Source organism: Scomber scombrus, chromosome 17 (assembly GCF_963691925.1).
Source record: "Scomber scombrus chromosome 17, fScoSco1.1, whole genome shotgun sequence".
Lineage (NCBI taxonomy): Eukaryota > Metazoa > Chordata > Actinopteri > Scombriformes > Scombridae > Scomber > Scomber scombrus.
Genome location: NC_084986.1, coordinates 13,723,505 through 13,736,980, shown reverse-complemented (window position 1 = coordinate 13,736,980; position 13,476 = coordinate 13,723,505). Strand labels below are relative to the sequence as shown.

The following is a 13,476-nucleotide window of genomic DNA, read 5'->3' as shown; positions in this document are numbered from 1 at the left end:
TATACAGACTAGTTATACAAGTTTTTTCCTGTAACCTCACATATGATTTATTGCACCTATTAACATATTGCAAGCCTGCAACTGCAGCTGTACCATGATCAAAATATTCCCACACGTATGCTTTGGCCAGGGTCCAATACCTCTAAGGCTGAAATTCAGGAGAATTAGAAGGTCTTACCTCCAAATATGTGGCAGAATCATGTAGGCAAGTAAGTAAGACAGTGCCATCTTGTGGAATTTCTGGTGCTTTGTGTACGACCAATTTTTTGGTCGCTACACGAGGCAACCAGACAGTACACTTACAACAAGTTATATAGTCAATAAAGTAAAAATGTACAAATCATTGAATGCATGTTCTGATATTGTCTGTAGCCAGAAACCACCAAAAACAATAAACAATCCCCACAACCGCTGCATAGGTCCTCACCAATATACTGTACATCATCACTCCCCTCCAAAAAACAAAAAAAAACAAAAAAACAAAAACAAAACAAATCTTATGAACTTTGACATAATAATATTAAATCAATATTGAATTAGAAATGTGCTAAATCTATTTAGAACAAGGGAAATTACTTAAAGTTTGTTGAAATGAGTATTACCAGAAGATTTAACTCAGGCCCTGCAAACATTCAGGCTAAAGTAATGAATTAACTTTCTGAGCTGCACTCTCAAGAATGTGTATGTTTTCCATCTTTGCTCTTTCTCGGGCAGTAGAGGCTTCTAAAGTTAGTACCTCATAAAATGATAGCTTCCAATGATAAAAACTGAGCTTGTGAGACGGTTTCCATCTCCTTATCAACAATTTCTTTGCAGCAGTTAAACCTGCCAACAGAACTCTCTTCAGCGTTAAACTCTGTGATGTATCATCATTCAACAATAAAATGTGTTGCAAACAGGGTATGCGCATCTCAAATATATCAGAAAGAATAACAGTCACATTGACTCAAAAGGCCACGTGTCCATTGCTTTTTGGGGGCATAATGAGCAAAGAACAAACAAGTAATCTGTACTTACTTGTAATCTGATTACTCTCCCAAAAGTAATCTGATTACGTTTATGTATAGTAATACAGTTTACCACTATTTAACCTAACAACAAGTATTTATCTTACTTCTAGGGGAGTAATCTGATTACCATAGTAATACAGTTGATACAGTTTAATACTATTCAACTTAAACCTTGCTGTATCTTTATGAAACCTTGTGACAATTAGCTGCAGTTGCACTTTTAGAGGTTACTATAGTGTGTTTTTGGAGGTTTGACGTACTGCTGTGCGGATACAAAAGAAGTATTATATCAGTTTGTCTTATATAACTGTAAATATCTGTGCCACATACATATCTCTATGTCAATATAGAAAGGTAAATATGATGATCCGGCTCTGACATTTCTGTAACAAGGTATTACAGCTCACTCTGGTCTCACAGAAACACTCAAACCACCCAGATATCGGAGGTCAGAGGAGGATCACTTCCTAACCGTTTTTACTCAGAAACACATTTTCAGTCACTAAATGTATAAGATTATTAATTAATCTTAAATATTGAAAATCTATCGATGACTGACCAAAGCTGTTATTTTGACTTGCCTGGCTGAGTTGATAAATTGCTTTGGTTGATTTTGATAACTATCCTGAACCACCATCTATTTTTGCACCCTGTTATCAGCATCATCATCACCACATACTTTTAACACCTTCAACGCTGTGAAAAACCCCCAACAGACCAGGGTCACTATAGTTGCCTCTAGGATGAGTTGGCTTATTTGACCGAAACAGTACTGACAACAAGGCTCCTCTGTCTGCTATGTTTGTGTGTGGTGGTGTCTGCTAGATAACTTCTTGTTAACAACAGTTGAATTACTTGAATAAACAATACAAACTGTCATAAATAGTTTTTTGTCTGTAGTTGCCAGTGTATCATGTCCACCTTGCTAAAAGTATTGTAGTCTAATACAACAGTCCTGCAATAAATTCTCACTTCATGAAGGTTATAATGTTCAGTTTTTGTTGAAACTGTTTTCAGAGAGGCATTAAATCAACTCTATGGTCATTTTGGAGGCTGTTTAGAGCTGTTTGTGATACTGCGGAACTATATTTCATTATACAGAAAGGTGTTTTCTGTTATTTAGCCTCACCTCATTGATATAATGGGGTGGACACAGATTAGAAATCCCTGTCAGTGTGTTGCAGACTGCAGTGGTACAATCTGGCACCTTTAAAATGATTATAGATTTGAAACAACACTGAAAAAGTTTACTACATAAATGGATTGTTGACGATATAAAAAAAAGTAAAAGTAGTCAGGGAAAAGTTGTTTACTGTATTTTTCCTCAACATGGACAAGATTTTTTTTCCATTGATGATGATATCCAGTCTCAGAATAGTAGAAAACAGGTCCTTTTTGTTTCTGTTTGCCAGTGATTTTATTTTTATTATTTTAATATGAAAAGAAAATCAAACCATTTTTTAAATTCTGCTCATCCCTTTTTGACAGTTTGTATTTCAATTTAATCTTTTGTATTTTAAAATTAAAATCAAATAATCATTAGTTTTTTTGTTTTTCAATACTCGTTCCTGAAAAGAGAATCGGATGACCAAAAGATATATGGACCGAGACCGTGTGGGCATGTATTGGCATCCGAAATAATTCAAAATCAATCCGAAGCAATTGAGTTGTTTTTTTTTTTTTTCACTAATAACTTTGCTTCTTAGATGAGACAGACTGGTAGAAGTTGAACTAGCAACTCACATTCTGTACTGAGTTAGAATGAAATTAGAAGGGAATACTGTGAGCTGAACACGTTCAGTCCATATCACTGGAAGTCTCTCCGTGAATGTCTGGTCTCTAAAAGCAAAGAAAGTAAGTCAGCATCAAATATTAAGTTGTATCTTAAATCATTGTATCTTTTTTTACAATGGCCACAAAACTTAGAAACCTCTGGATGGCCCTCCTCTGGGACAATTGACGCCAAGAGTGAGATGGTGATTTGTTACTGCTTCCCTATGTCTGTGTTACTATCTTGCATTTGGTTTGTGACCTCAGATAATCAGGGATTTTAATTGCTTATAAAAGGTATTAAAGTCTGTCTGTCATTGTCAATGCTCATTGCTCCCCCTCTTAGAGCCCACAGGCAGTGAGTCTTTAGAGTCATTGGAAGCAAACTTACCCCACCATCTCAAACTTTTGTTGCTGGTGCTCTCCTCATCATCATTGTTTTTTTTCTCCAAACTTCCTGCTGGATCCTCCAGGCAGTGGCTCTTCTTCTAAGTCACTGTCAGCATATTCTCTCAACGCTCTGAAGCTCTTGTTGCAATTCTCCTCATTTTCAGCATCTTCCTCTCTAGAACTCCTCCTGGACACTCCAGGCAGTGGGTTTGTCTAATTCATCTGCATACTGGTTGACTTCTATGTCAACCTAAGCACTAGCATCTTCAACATGATGATCATTATTGTTGTCAACATTTTCCTTACCATTTTTGACAAATATTGATCATGTTAATGGTGCCGTCATTGTCTTCGCAAAGTCTCCTCTGAAGGAGGGCGATTTCTCATCCAGTAAGTATAAAAGGGTGCAAGGCAATTTCCAAAGATGAGAATAATGTCACTGTTCCTTTTCATAGAATTAAACTGGAAAACTTAATTTACTGTTATCTTTAAGTGGATTTTGTGTCGATGTAGGTTCAGTTCTTACCCACGTTGATCATGCTGTGTCCTTAAAACACAAGAAATAGTGAGGATAAAGGGATAAAGAGACCGGAACACAGCTCTGACCGTAACTTGTCTGTATTGATTCTTTACAACCAAATTCACACGTTTTTCTGTGTCAATACATTCAGCCTCGGGGCCATAGTTTCCACAACTAAGTTATCCTCCTACTTTTTTCTAAATAGTATAAATTATATTTTTAAACAGTGTAAAACACAGGCTGTAAGTGTAACTACATTTACCCTTTTAAATTATTTTTACTCACACATTAACCGAACTCTTTCAGTGATAATTATTATTTTTTTTTTAATAATCAAATGTTCATTAAGTCATAAAGGTTACATAAACATGACACATGGTGGTGACACACTTGTCCAACACCATAATCAAATTTGCTAATGTGACACAGATCTGGCTTCTCTCTGCATAAATTGGGGAATGAATGGAAAGGTCCTAATATCCAAGGACCTCTACTGGTGGGCCAACACAACAGCAACCGTCAAGACACTGAAAAGAAGCTGCTGGTGGCCTTTTACTGGGCAACCATAGATAGCCTGCTAACGTACTGCATGACGGTGTGGTATCCAGGCTGCTCTGCTGTCAATGTTTGTGTCTACACACACCACAGAAAACCAGTGCATTTTACATTTGTCCTGTAAATAATTTATCATTAAACTAACTTTTTATTAACTGATATTCTGCTTCCACTTCTTCAGTCTGTCACAGTACAGTACTGTATAGTACTGTAGTCCCTTGTCAATAAAAAGACTAGGCCAGCAACAAATATTAATCTTAATCTTGTTTTGACTCTCTGCAGTGTCACCTTTTAAATGCCTGAGCCTCAGAAACTACGAAGCATGGATTTATTCAATCAGTTCAAGGTTTAGCCAGCAGATGGCAATGCATGACAATGGCTGCTGTGCAGCAAATCTTCAGCCCATTATAATTTTAAAGGCCAAATGACAGAGACTGTGAAGCAAAGGTAATATTGCATATTTCCTATGTTGCAGCTTTCTATCTTATTGATGTAGCATTTATTTTGAGGGTTAACGTGCATTATGTATGTTTCTGAGAGCTACAGCAGTGGACAATGATAAGAGAGAGGTGTAATTGTAAATCTATTGAATAATACTAGGCAGTGTCTGAATAATAATGTGAAGGATATAAATAGTCTGTAAACTCAGATGTACTGCATACAGACTTTGTGTAGATCATCATTTTGAATAGGGAATTAGCAGCTGCAAAGAGCGTATTTTCTGCAATATAAACCCTCTGTGGCCATTAAACAGACTTATTGAATTGTATTCCCAGAGCAGCAATGTCAAACTGCTGAAGTTTTTATTTTTCTCCACCAGGACAGTTTCCTCACCGTCCTCTTATGATGTAAGTTTCCATTGAGAAATTCTCTTTTTACTTTCCACCCTTTTCAGGGAAGTTTAGAGTTCAGAGGTCACTACACAATGATCCCCTGGATCTAACAGACAATCAGTGTCCTTCTAAATGGCAATGTACTGGACACTGTTAACCATTGAGACACAACCTTGAACTTCAGTAGAAGGACATTCTCCCTCATCCTACACCGCCATTTCACCATTACTTTATCTAAAACTTTGTATATTATTTAAAAGAATCCAACTTGTATCATTAGATTGCAGCAGTTATGCAATTCTAGTGAACATATAGTGAATTGCTGAGCTGGGTTCATTGATATCTTTTGACCTGTGGTGCCCTTATTAGTCTATCTGTGATCAGCCAATAATTTGCCCACAAACAGATCTGCACACACACAAACACACACACTTGGACGTCACAATTGGTGTTGTGTAAGTCTGGTGACGCAGAGAGGGGGGTAAAGTCCATTTGACACTAATGTAGGACAACATGGGTCAGTGGCTCAAGCCACTTCCAAACAGGTTTAGCAAATGTTTCCCATTTGATCTTCATTCTTTAAATTTTTTATTTTACTGTCTCTTACTAAAACATGTGTGAAAGTTAGTTGTATATATTCAGAATAAAGGCAAATTTATAAAATGAAGCCATAACTTGTACACTAATCAATGGTTACTGTATGAGGGTGGCATAACATTTTTTTAATTTGCTGTAGTCAAAGTACCACTCAACTACTCCGGTTTATAAGGTATAATAAAGTTAAACTTTTATTGCAAACCAAACATGGTCACATAAATCTTAAACAATTTTACAATTTACAGTACATTTAACATGAATTGTTACATATACATATTTAAGCATACCTTTAGTCATTTTTTGTTCAATATACATTAAAAGTAGTACACATGACTCCAAATATACAAACAAACTTAAATACCGTCAAACTGCATTACAGCAATATTAAAATGGAATGTTCAGTTTCGATGTCGTCGGAACAGCGGCAGACCGCCGTTGCATTATTGTGAGGCAAATGGAAGACTATATGAGGGGGACGCAGCTGACAAGCAGAACCACATAAACACTTCAGAACAAATCAATCTCTTTCTCACCTATGATATAGCAGCAGTGCTCTCATTCTCTCTCTATCAGCATTATTTTTTTATGTGCAAATGAAGATAAGACACATCATATGAGTTCCCACATCTTACATGTTAAAGACAGAACTGGTGTATTTAGTCAGTGCTACATCGCTCCTCTCTGGTGTCTTAAAAAATAAACCTAACTCCTTCCATCTGCAGTCAGATGTAGAGTAGATGAAACATGACTGAATGACACTGAACTGGACACAGACAAACCCAAAAGATGTGAAATCTGATGGAGAGAAAAAAAATAAAGGCACCTTTGAGAGAAATAAAACGTCCCCCTCTGTAACATTCAGCTTCAAATGACTCCCTTTTTCAAACACACAGAAAGTAAATAAGAAGAAACTAAAGCACCAAAATGAATGTCGTTTCCAAGCTACTCAAGTGAAGGTAGGTCCCCATGGGTGGACAGAGGGAAGTGTTTCGCTACATGGATGCAGAAGCAAATCCTTTTCAGGGCTGGTATGGTCCAGCCTTCCTCTTTTGATAAAAGATGGAGGTTGGTGTGTGTGCTTGTCGGTTGTGGTTTCAGGGTTGAGGGGGATTTTAAGCTGCCTGAGCTATGTGCAAAGGACCTTTTGTGTCTGTTGTGGGAAGTTAAAGAATTTGTGCGTTGGTAAATCAGGGTAAGATGGAGGATTGCATTTCATCCCCAATGAGTCATTTAGTTATGGCAGACATCCTCTTGTAGCTTCTTAAATGCATTCAAGAGTTGGAGAGATTATGGCATGTACACATGTATCATGTATGAACGCAGGGTCTTTGTAGATGCAGAGTTGTTGCAGGGGTTGGTTCGGAAATATCCACCATCCTAACAGGAAATGCGGGTTGGGGTCAAGATGCAAGTGCATTGGACATGGCACAAGTTCATGTCCTGTAAGTCTAAATATCAGTTCACTTTGAGTGCCTTTATTTAAATCCTATAGGTAGGAGTCCATAGAAGGGGCGTAGGAGAAGCCCACGAAGGCCTCAGCAGCCTCTTTGATGCTGGCTGTGACGAGCGCGCTGTCAGGGGAACAGCCGATGGAGCTGGGCACCGGTTCATCTGTGAACTCTGGATCAAAGTGCCGCAGGTCATTGGGTCCCGTCTAAGGAAGGAAGGGAGGAAAGGAGAGAGGGGATTAGTCACTCTGTAATGGTTGCCCATTCAAAATACTTTGCCATAATTGGACATTTTTAATTCATGGCAAGAATGTTCCACGTTCTTGATCTAGTTATGTAAATGAAACTAATGAGGTACAAGGACAAGTGAGCAAGTCTGTAGACTTTGGCTATTACACTGTAGAAAATCCTAAATCTGTCATCATCAGCACTTTATGGAGTATTAAAAAGGAGCGTACCACGTTGGGGTTGAAAGGAGGGGTGATCTTCTTGGCGTTGAGGTCATCCCAGTTGATGGGGGAGAAGAATATGTGGTTCTTAATTTCAATCTGAGAAGAGATACAACTTAATTAAATGACAGCCTTTAACATAAACACACACAATATGTAAATCAAGATACACACGTGCAATCGCATGACATGAGCAAGTACTTACAAAGTCCTCTGTGCAGCCCAGCCTCTTGGTTCGGTCTTTCTGCAGCAGGCCTTCCAGCAGGTGTCTGGCTGCGTTAGAAATGTTGGGTTTCAGCTGTAGCGGTTTGTTCAGGATGTTGTCGTACATCTCAGCTGTGTTACGGCTGTAGAATGGAGGCTGGTGAGGGACCAACAGAATCAGTTAGCATCACGGTTGCAACAAGGAGCGTGGAATATGCATGATGTATGTGTGTATATTACTTACCAGGCCATAGAGCATCTCATAGAGAACAGCTCCTAAACACCACCAGTCTACTGTCCTGTCATATGGCTGCTTGTGTAGCACCTCAGGAGCTAAATACTGTGGAGGGAAGCAGACAGGTAGAATTGGTAAGTTACATTACTAAATACTACAGTGTGTGTGCGAGTGCTGTCAAGATGCAAAAAGTTGAGATTTCATCCTTACCTCTGGTGTACCGCAGAAGGTTGACGTGGTCCCATTGAGTTCAATGTTCTCCTTGCACAGGCCGAAATCTGTGAGAATAATATGTCCCTGGGAGTCCAGCAGAATGTTCTCTGGCTTCAGGTCTCTGTAGACAATGTTGAGGGAGTGGAGGTAGCCCAGTGCGCTGGCAATCTCTGCTGCATAGAACCTGGCTCTGGGCTCAAGGAAGCAGCGCTCCCTTTGTAGATGGTAGAACAACTGGAAGAAAAAAAGAAAAAAAAAAAGAAAGGTTAGTGCAACAATTCTAAAATTAGAGTCAGAAGACATGATTAGAGACAGAGGGGAAACTGGATGGGAGGAAATAAAAAAGGCAGGAAGGTGAAAGCTTAAAAAGTTTGACAAGGGGAGACTGATGAAATGAGGGCCAAAGGTGGGGTAAAAGACCAGTGGGATGGAGGGAAAAGAGCGGAAGAAAAGAGAAAGGGTACAAGGAGAGTAAATGTGTCCTGTTTCCTGACAAGGCCCCATATTTAATCAGTGCCATCTTTGCTCGTCCAACAATCACAGGAAATTAGCTCGATTAGACACACACTGAGTCTGAATGGTGCTGCTAATTTTGGCCCGAGTCTCACACGCTGTCCCAACCCACCCCATAATTTCCTGAGAGGTGTTTCCTTTAAAGAAAGAAAGGCTGAAAAAAAAGACAGAGAGCGACGGCCTATATTCTGCTTCTCATGACAGGATATCCCCTCTGTCTGTCTGTGTCTCGGCCTCATCTGTGAGGCTGAGTTTATTAGTATTCATGCTCACAGTTAACAACAGAAGCACAATCTACATTTATAAAAAATAAAAATCTCTGCTTCTGAATCTGGTGCTACTCTCCCAACTCTCTGAATTTAGTATGTCCACTGTCTCATTTCCCTTCTTCCATAAAACTATATCTATCTTTGAGATGTCCTCCTTCATCAAACAGCTCATCTCTACCTCATATCCTGTTTCTTTTCTGGAAACCTTTCAGCCAGTAACTCACCTCTCCTCCATTAATGTAGTCCAAGATGAAATATAGTTTGTCCGCTGTTTGAAAAGAGTAGTGTAGGCCCACCAAGAACGGGTGCTTGACATTCTTTAGTAGCACATTCCTCTCTGACATGATGTGTTTCTCCTGAGGAAAACAAAAGACCAGGGGTTAGAGAGGTTGACAAGGAGACACTCTGGGCACTATGTGTTGATTTATGTGTGTCTGTGTACACATTTACCTCCTTCTTCTTGAGGATGGCCTTTTTCTGTAAGACTTTGACAGCGTAAAACTGGTCATCTGCACGGTGGCGTGCGAGCAGGACCTTGCCAAAGCTGCCCTTGCCGATCACTTTAAGGAAGTGGAAGTCACTGGGTTTGGCTGAAGGGTTAGAGGATGGACCGAGGTTGATCTGTTGGGATGGGCTGGGCTGTAAGTGGCAGGAGATTATGAAATTAGAGCCATATTATGAACCTCAAAATGTATTGTAAACATAAACAGAGGATATGAGTGTGTATGTCTGCATATGGTAAAGCATAAACAAAGGAAGAAGCACACAATGCAAATATACTTACAGGAGGAGAGGGATTAGAGTTCATGAGCTCAGCATCCTGGGGAGGACTCAGGTTCAGAATAGACTGGACCTCAGGACTGAAAAAAAGAGTTTAAACTTAATTTAATAACAAAGCATCAAAAGTATTATATAACAGTAGCTTTATCTGTGAATCAGCAGAGCTGAGTGTGTCCAGAGGAAAGATAAGCAGCATTTCTGCTTTTGTTTCCCAATGTTTTTTCTTCCATTAAGTGCAGAACAATAGCATGAATCAGATGGTACTCACTGCTTGCAGGCGTAGGAGTTTGTGGCAAGCCTCTGAATGAAGTCGTTCAGACCCATTCTCCTCTGTTTCATGAAAGCTGCAACAAAAGAGAGAAAAACAGTTTTAAAAAGATGATTTAAATAAAAGGCAAAAAGATGTCCAAAGGAATCTGCTCAAAAATAGTCATCATCCATACCGGTGACTAATGCCACTAGCCCTCTAGATTTCGAGTAGGTCAGGACAGGCTTTTCTGTTTCTGTCTTTATCGTCATGATGAGATGAGTTCAGCAACAGCTCTGTACTCATCAACTGACTAAAACCAAAATTCAACAATCTTGCTTTTGGCTCTTGCTTTATAAGAGGACAGAGGAGGGAGGAGCCGCACAACAAACCCACACCCCTAGGTGGGCGTGATCATCTATCAACATGTCATTATATTATATGGGCCGTGAGAAGATGATCGATCCCGTTCTCGGCCAATCAGAGGCCGTTGCGCTCCTGGCGTCATGGCCGCGCCTCAAGATGTGCTTGCGTCAAAAACATAGAAAAAAGGAGGAAAAAAAGTTTTTTCCTACCACCACTGTGGTAGAGAAGGCCGTCCTGTACTGTTTGCACATATGTTTGTGCAACACCATGGCAACTTTGCTTAATATGCTGCTGTCTGATTTTTCAATGAGTCCAGCTGAAATTGTCACCAAGACAACCAATTCTTACTGTAGGAAGCTTCAAACCCAAATCGTAAAAAGCTAATGACAACCAGATGTGATCATTAAATGCCATACAGCGTCCTTGGATGTTCCAGGAGTACAGAATAAACCGTAGATAGTACAAATATATGTAATATAATAAATAGCCTAAGTGAAACTATTCAAGATTGGTCTCGATATTTTGGCTTGTTCCCCAAACCCCTAGATTATTTTTTTGTCCACAGGGGCCAAACTATCCATGTCCCCGTGTAAACCCACTTTGAGTTTGCAACAATGTCCAGTGCAAATAATCTGATAGCCTTTTAAGTGAAGCCTATCAGCTTCACTGTTTGGCTGCTTCTCAATTAAAACGGCCTGGAGTGACGCAGGTTCCCTCGGTATACAAAAGACGAGAGGGAGAGCCTGAGTCGAGGGAGGCCAGATGCCAAGAAAAGCCGCTGGTAGTGGAAAAGTACAGACTCAGAAACTCCAGAGTACATCCAGGCCAAACGACGGAGAGGAGGGACCAGATCCAAAAATCTGGCTAAACCTGCTGACAAGCCTATCAGAAGTAGACAAAACACTTTAATGTAATCAGAATTAAATTATGTGGAAAAAATGCCACTTTGCGCAGCTTTTAGTGACATACGGATGACCAGACGGGCTCTGTTAGCTACGGTTATGTAAGCCACCTGGTTCAAGTTTGATCTACACCCCTGTGTGGAATGAGAGACGTAAGACGATACCATCTATGAAGGCTAAGTCTATTTAAAAGGATATTGATACCTGTGCGTAGAAAATGATGGCGAAAGATGCATTAAACGATGCAATTAAGTATGCACAGTTTCTGGGACAATGAAAAAAGTAGGAATAATATATATAGACAGCTGTAACTTTGCTGCAAAATACAAGCTGCTACTTCAAAAAAGCATGTGTAAAAGCTTGCGTAACTTCGCGAGTATTAGTTTTTGGGTCTACATCCCCACATCTTGACATCTGAATCTTAACTGCCTTTTTTTACAACCCAAAAACTCACCAGCTTCAGTTTCCACAGAACACAAACACAAAGAGACCTTTAAGATCTGAATGAGTTCTCATTTCTGCCTGCATCGCCGAATTCAACAAGTTGCAAAGTTATGCAGCTTTCCCTGGCACATTTAACAAAGCCCCTATCAACGAGGAACTTCCAAAGACAACATCCAGCATCTTAAATCCAGGTCACGGGATTGTGGGGTGAATGGAGCGCCCCCACCCACAGTATGTCTCCCCGTGCCACAGACACAGGGAGAGGCTTAGCTTTACCCTTACGAAAACTCAACATATCACAACGGGCAGGTAACCACACAGCATTCAGCCACACAATAAAATCATTATCAACCCGTTTCCCCAAAGGATTATTAAATTAACATTTACAGAGATTTCGATTGGATCAATCCATCGCTTTCTCTCAATAGAACAAGCAGCCTACTTACATGTCAAAGCTGTCGTTTTGTCTTTCATAGGGATGCTTTAGTTTTCCTAATCACAAGGACAAAGGTGTAAGGCTCCTCGGCTGAGAGGTAATCAAACTACACTGCATTCTTCTTCTTTAGAGAGTTTCATCTGGAACATTTTTTTCTCTTTGGAGGGCGGAGACGTCCCGCCTCTATTTCCTTCCACTCTACAGTTTTATGCATGGTTGCGTGAGATCTCCTCAGGGAGGGGGGGCATGCTGCCTTCACGCACCCTATTTTTTCTTATATTTCTTTCTTTTTTTTAAAATCTTCTTTTCTTTTCTTTTGTTTTGCTGCTACACTCCAAAATATAACGTGCCGATTTTTGAGCCAAATATTTGTATCATGTACCTGAAAACTGAAAGGATGTACTGGAAATAGAATGTAACACTGTTTATTTACGTACATATCTTCACTTGCACTATCGCGTTTTCCTGGCTCAGCAACCCCCCACATTCATATGTATTTCACTTGAAACTGCACTTCTCATTTATTGAGAGATTCCAACACCACATAAAGGCAAGACCTGCCTTATGCTCTAAGCTGAACGTACTTGGCTCTATGAAAGTGTCCCCTTTTACAAACAGTACGTTTTATCTTCACTAACAGGCAGTTTTTTTCCACTGGCCTGCTGAGGCCTCTCACCCACTGGGCTGGGAATTAAAAAGTAACCTGGATTTGGAAATTCACCAAGTTCACATTAATTCAATGTTGGCAGCTGCCAGCAAGTTGAGACCATATTAATTAACTCTCTTGATGGATTCCTCTCTCACTGTTCTGTGTGTGTATTTATCCAGTTATTTTCTCTGTACAATGCTTTGCAAATTTTTGTCTTTGTAGTAGTGTGTGTGTCTATTTCACTGTGAGAAAAAAAAGAAAGGAAACAGAGATGTGAGGGTGCAAAAAACAAGGAGGTAACATGTGGATAGGTGCCATATGCAGAAAAACACGAGACAAAGGATATACAGAAATTAGACGCAGGGGAATAGTATCTTAGTATCTAGCATCGTTTCAGCATTTATTTACTGAGGAAAGTGATAGAAACGCTGTCAGATACACACATTGACATCTTGAAACTGCCTAGGTCAACCACTGTTTGATCCACTGGCCACTGAGAAGCTCCACTGGAGCAGTTGGGGGGTTAAGGGCCGTGCTCAAGAGAACCTCAGTGGCACAAATGAAGAGGTGCTGTTTTTTCACTTTCCTTGCAAAGATATATAGAGCCAGTGAGCCTCTGGTCACAATTTCAAAAAGAGTGACAAAA

General features: G+C 39.8%; 1 protein-coding gene across 4 annotated transcripts in view; it reads right to left on the bottom strand.

Moving 5' to 3' along the window:
• Positions 1 to 5,845: 5,845 nt before the first annotated feature.
• Positions 5,846 to 13,476, bottom strand: part of sgk1 (serum/glucocorticoid regulated kinase 1) — a 36,251-nt gene continuing 28,620 nt past the window's right edge. For 2 of the 4 annotated variants that reach the window (XM_062436761.1, XM_062436762.1), the window contains exons 6-14: positions 10,055 to 10,130; positions 9,791 to 9,866; positions 9,457 to 9,645; positions 9,231 to 9,362; positions 8,222 to 8,458; positions 8,021 to 8,116; positions 7,778 to 7,933; positions 7,582 to 7,671; positions 5,846 to 7,329 (exon numbers count right to left, since the gene is read on the bottom strand). In XM_062436761.1, the coding sequence (XP_062292745.1) occupies positions 7,162 to 7,329; positions 7,582 to 7,671; positions 7,778 to 7,933; positions 8,021 to 8,116; positions 8,222 to 8,458; positions 9,231 to 9,362; positions 9,457 to 9,645; positions 9,791 to 9,866; positions 10,055 to 10,130 (1,220 nt within the window). In that variant the 3' untranslated portion in view covers positions 5,846 to 7,161. Of the gene's footprint in view, positions 7,330 to 7,581; positions 7,672 to 7,777; positions 7,934 to 8,020; positions 8,117 to 8,221; positions 8,459 to 9,230; positions 9,363 to 9,456; positions 9,646 to 9,790; positions 9,867 to 10,054; positions 10,131 to 10,229; positions 10,365 to 12,191; positions 12,304 to 13,476 lie in introns of those variants that run through there. The other 2 variants (XM_062436764.1, XM_062436763.1) reach the window with 2 other exon arrangements.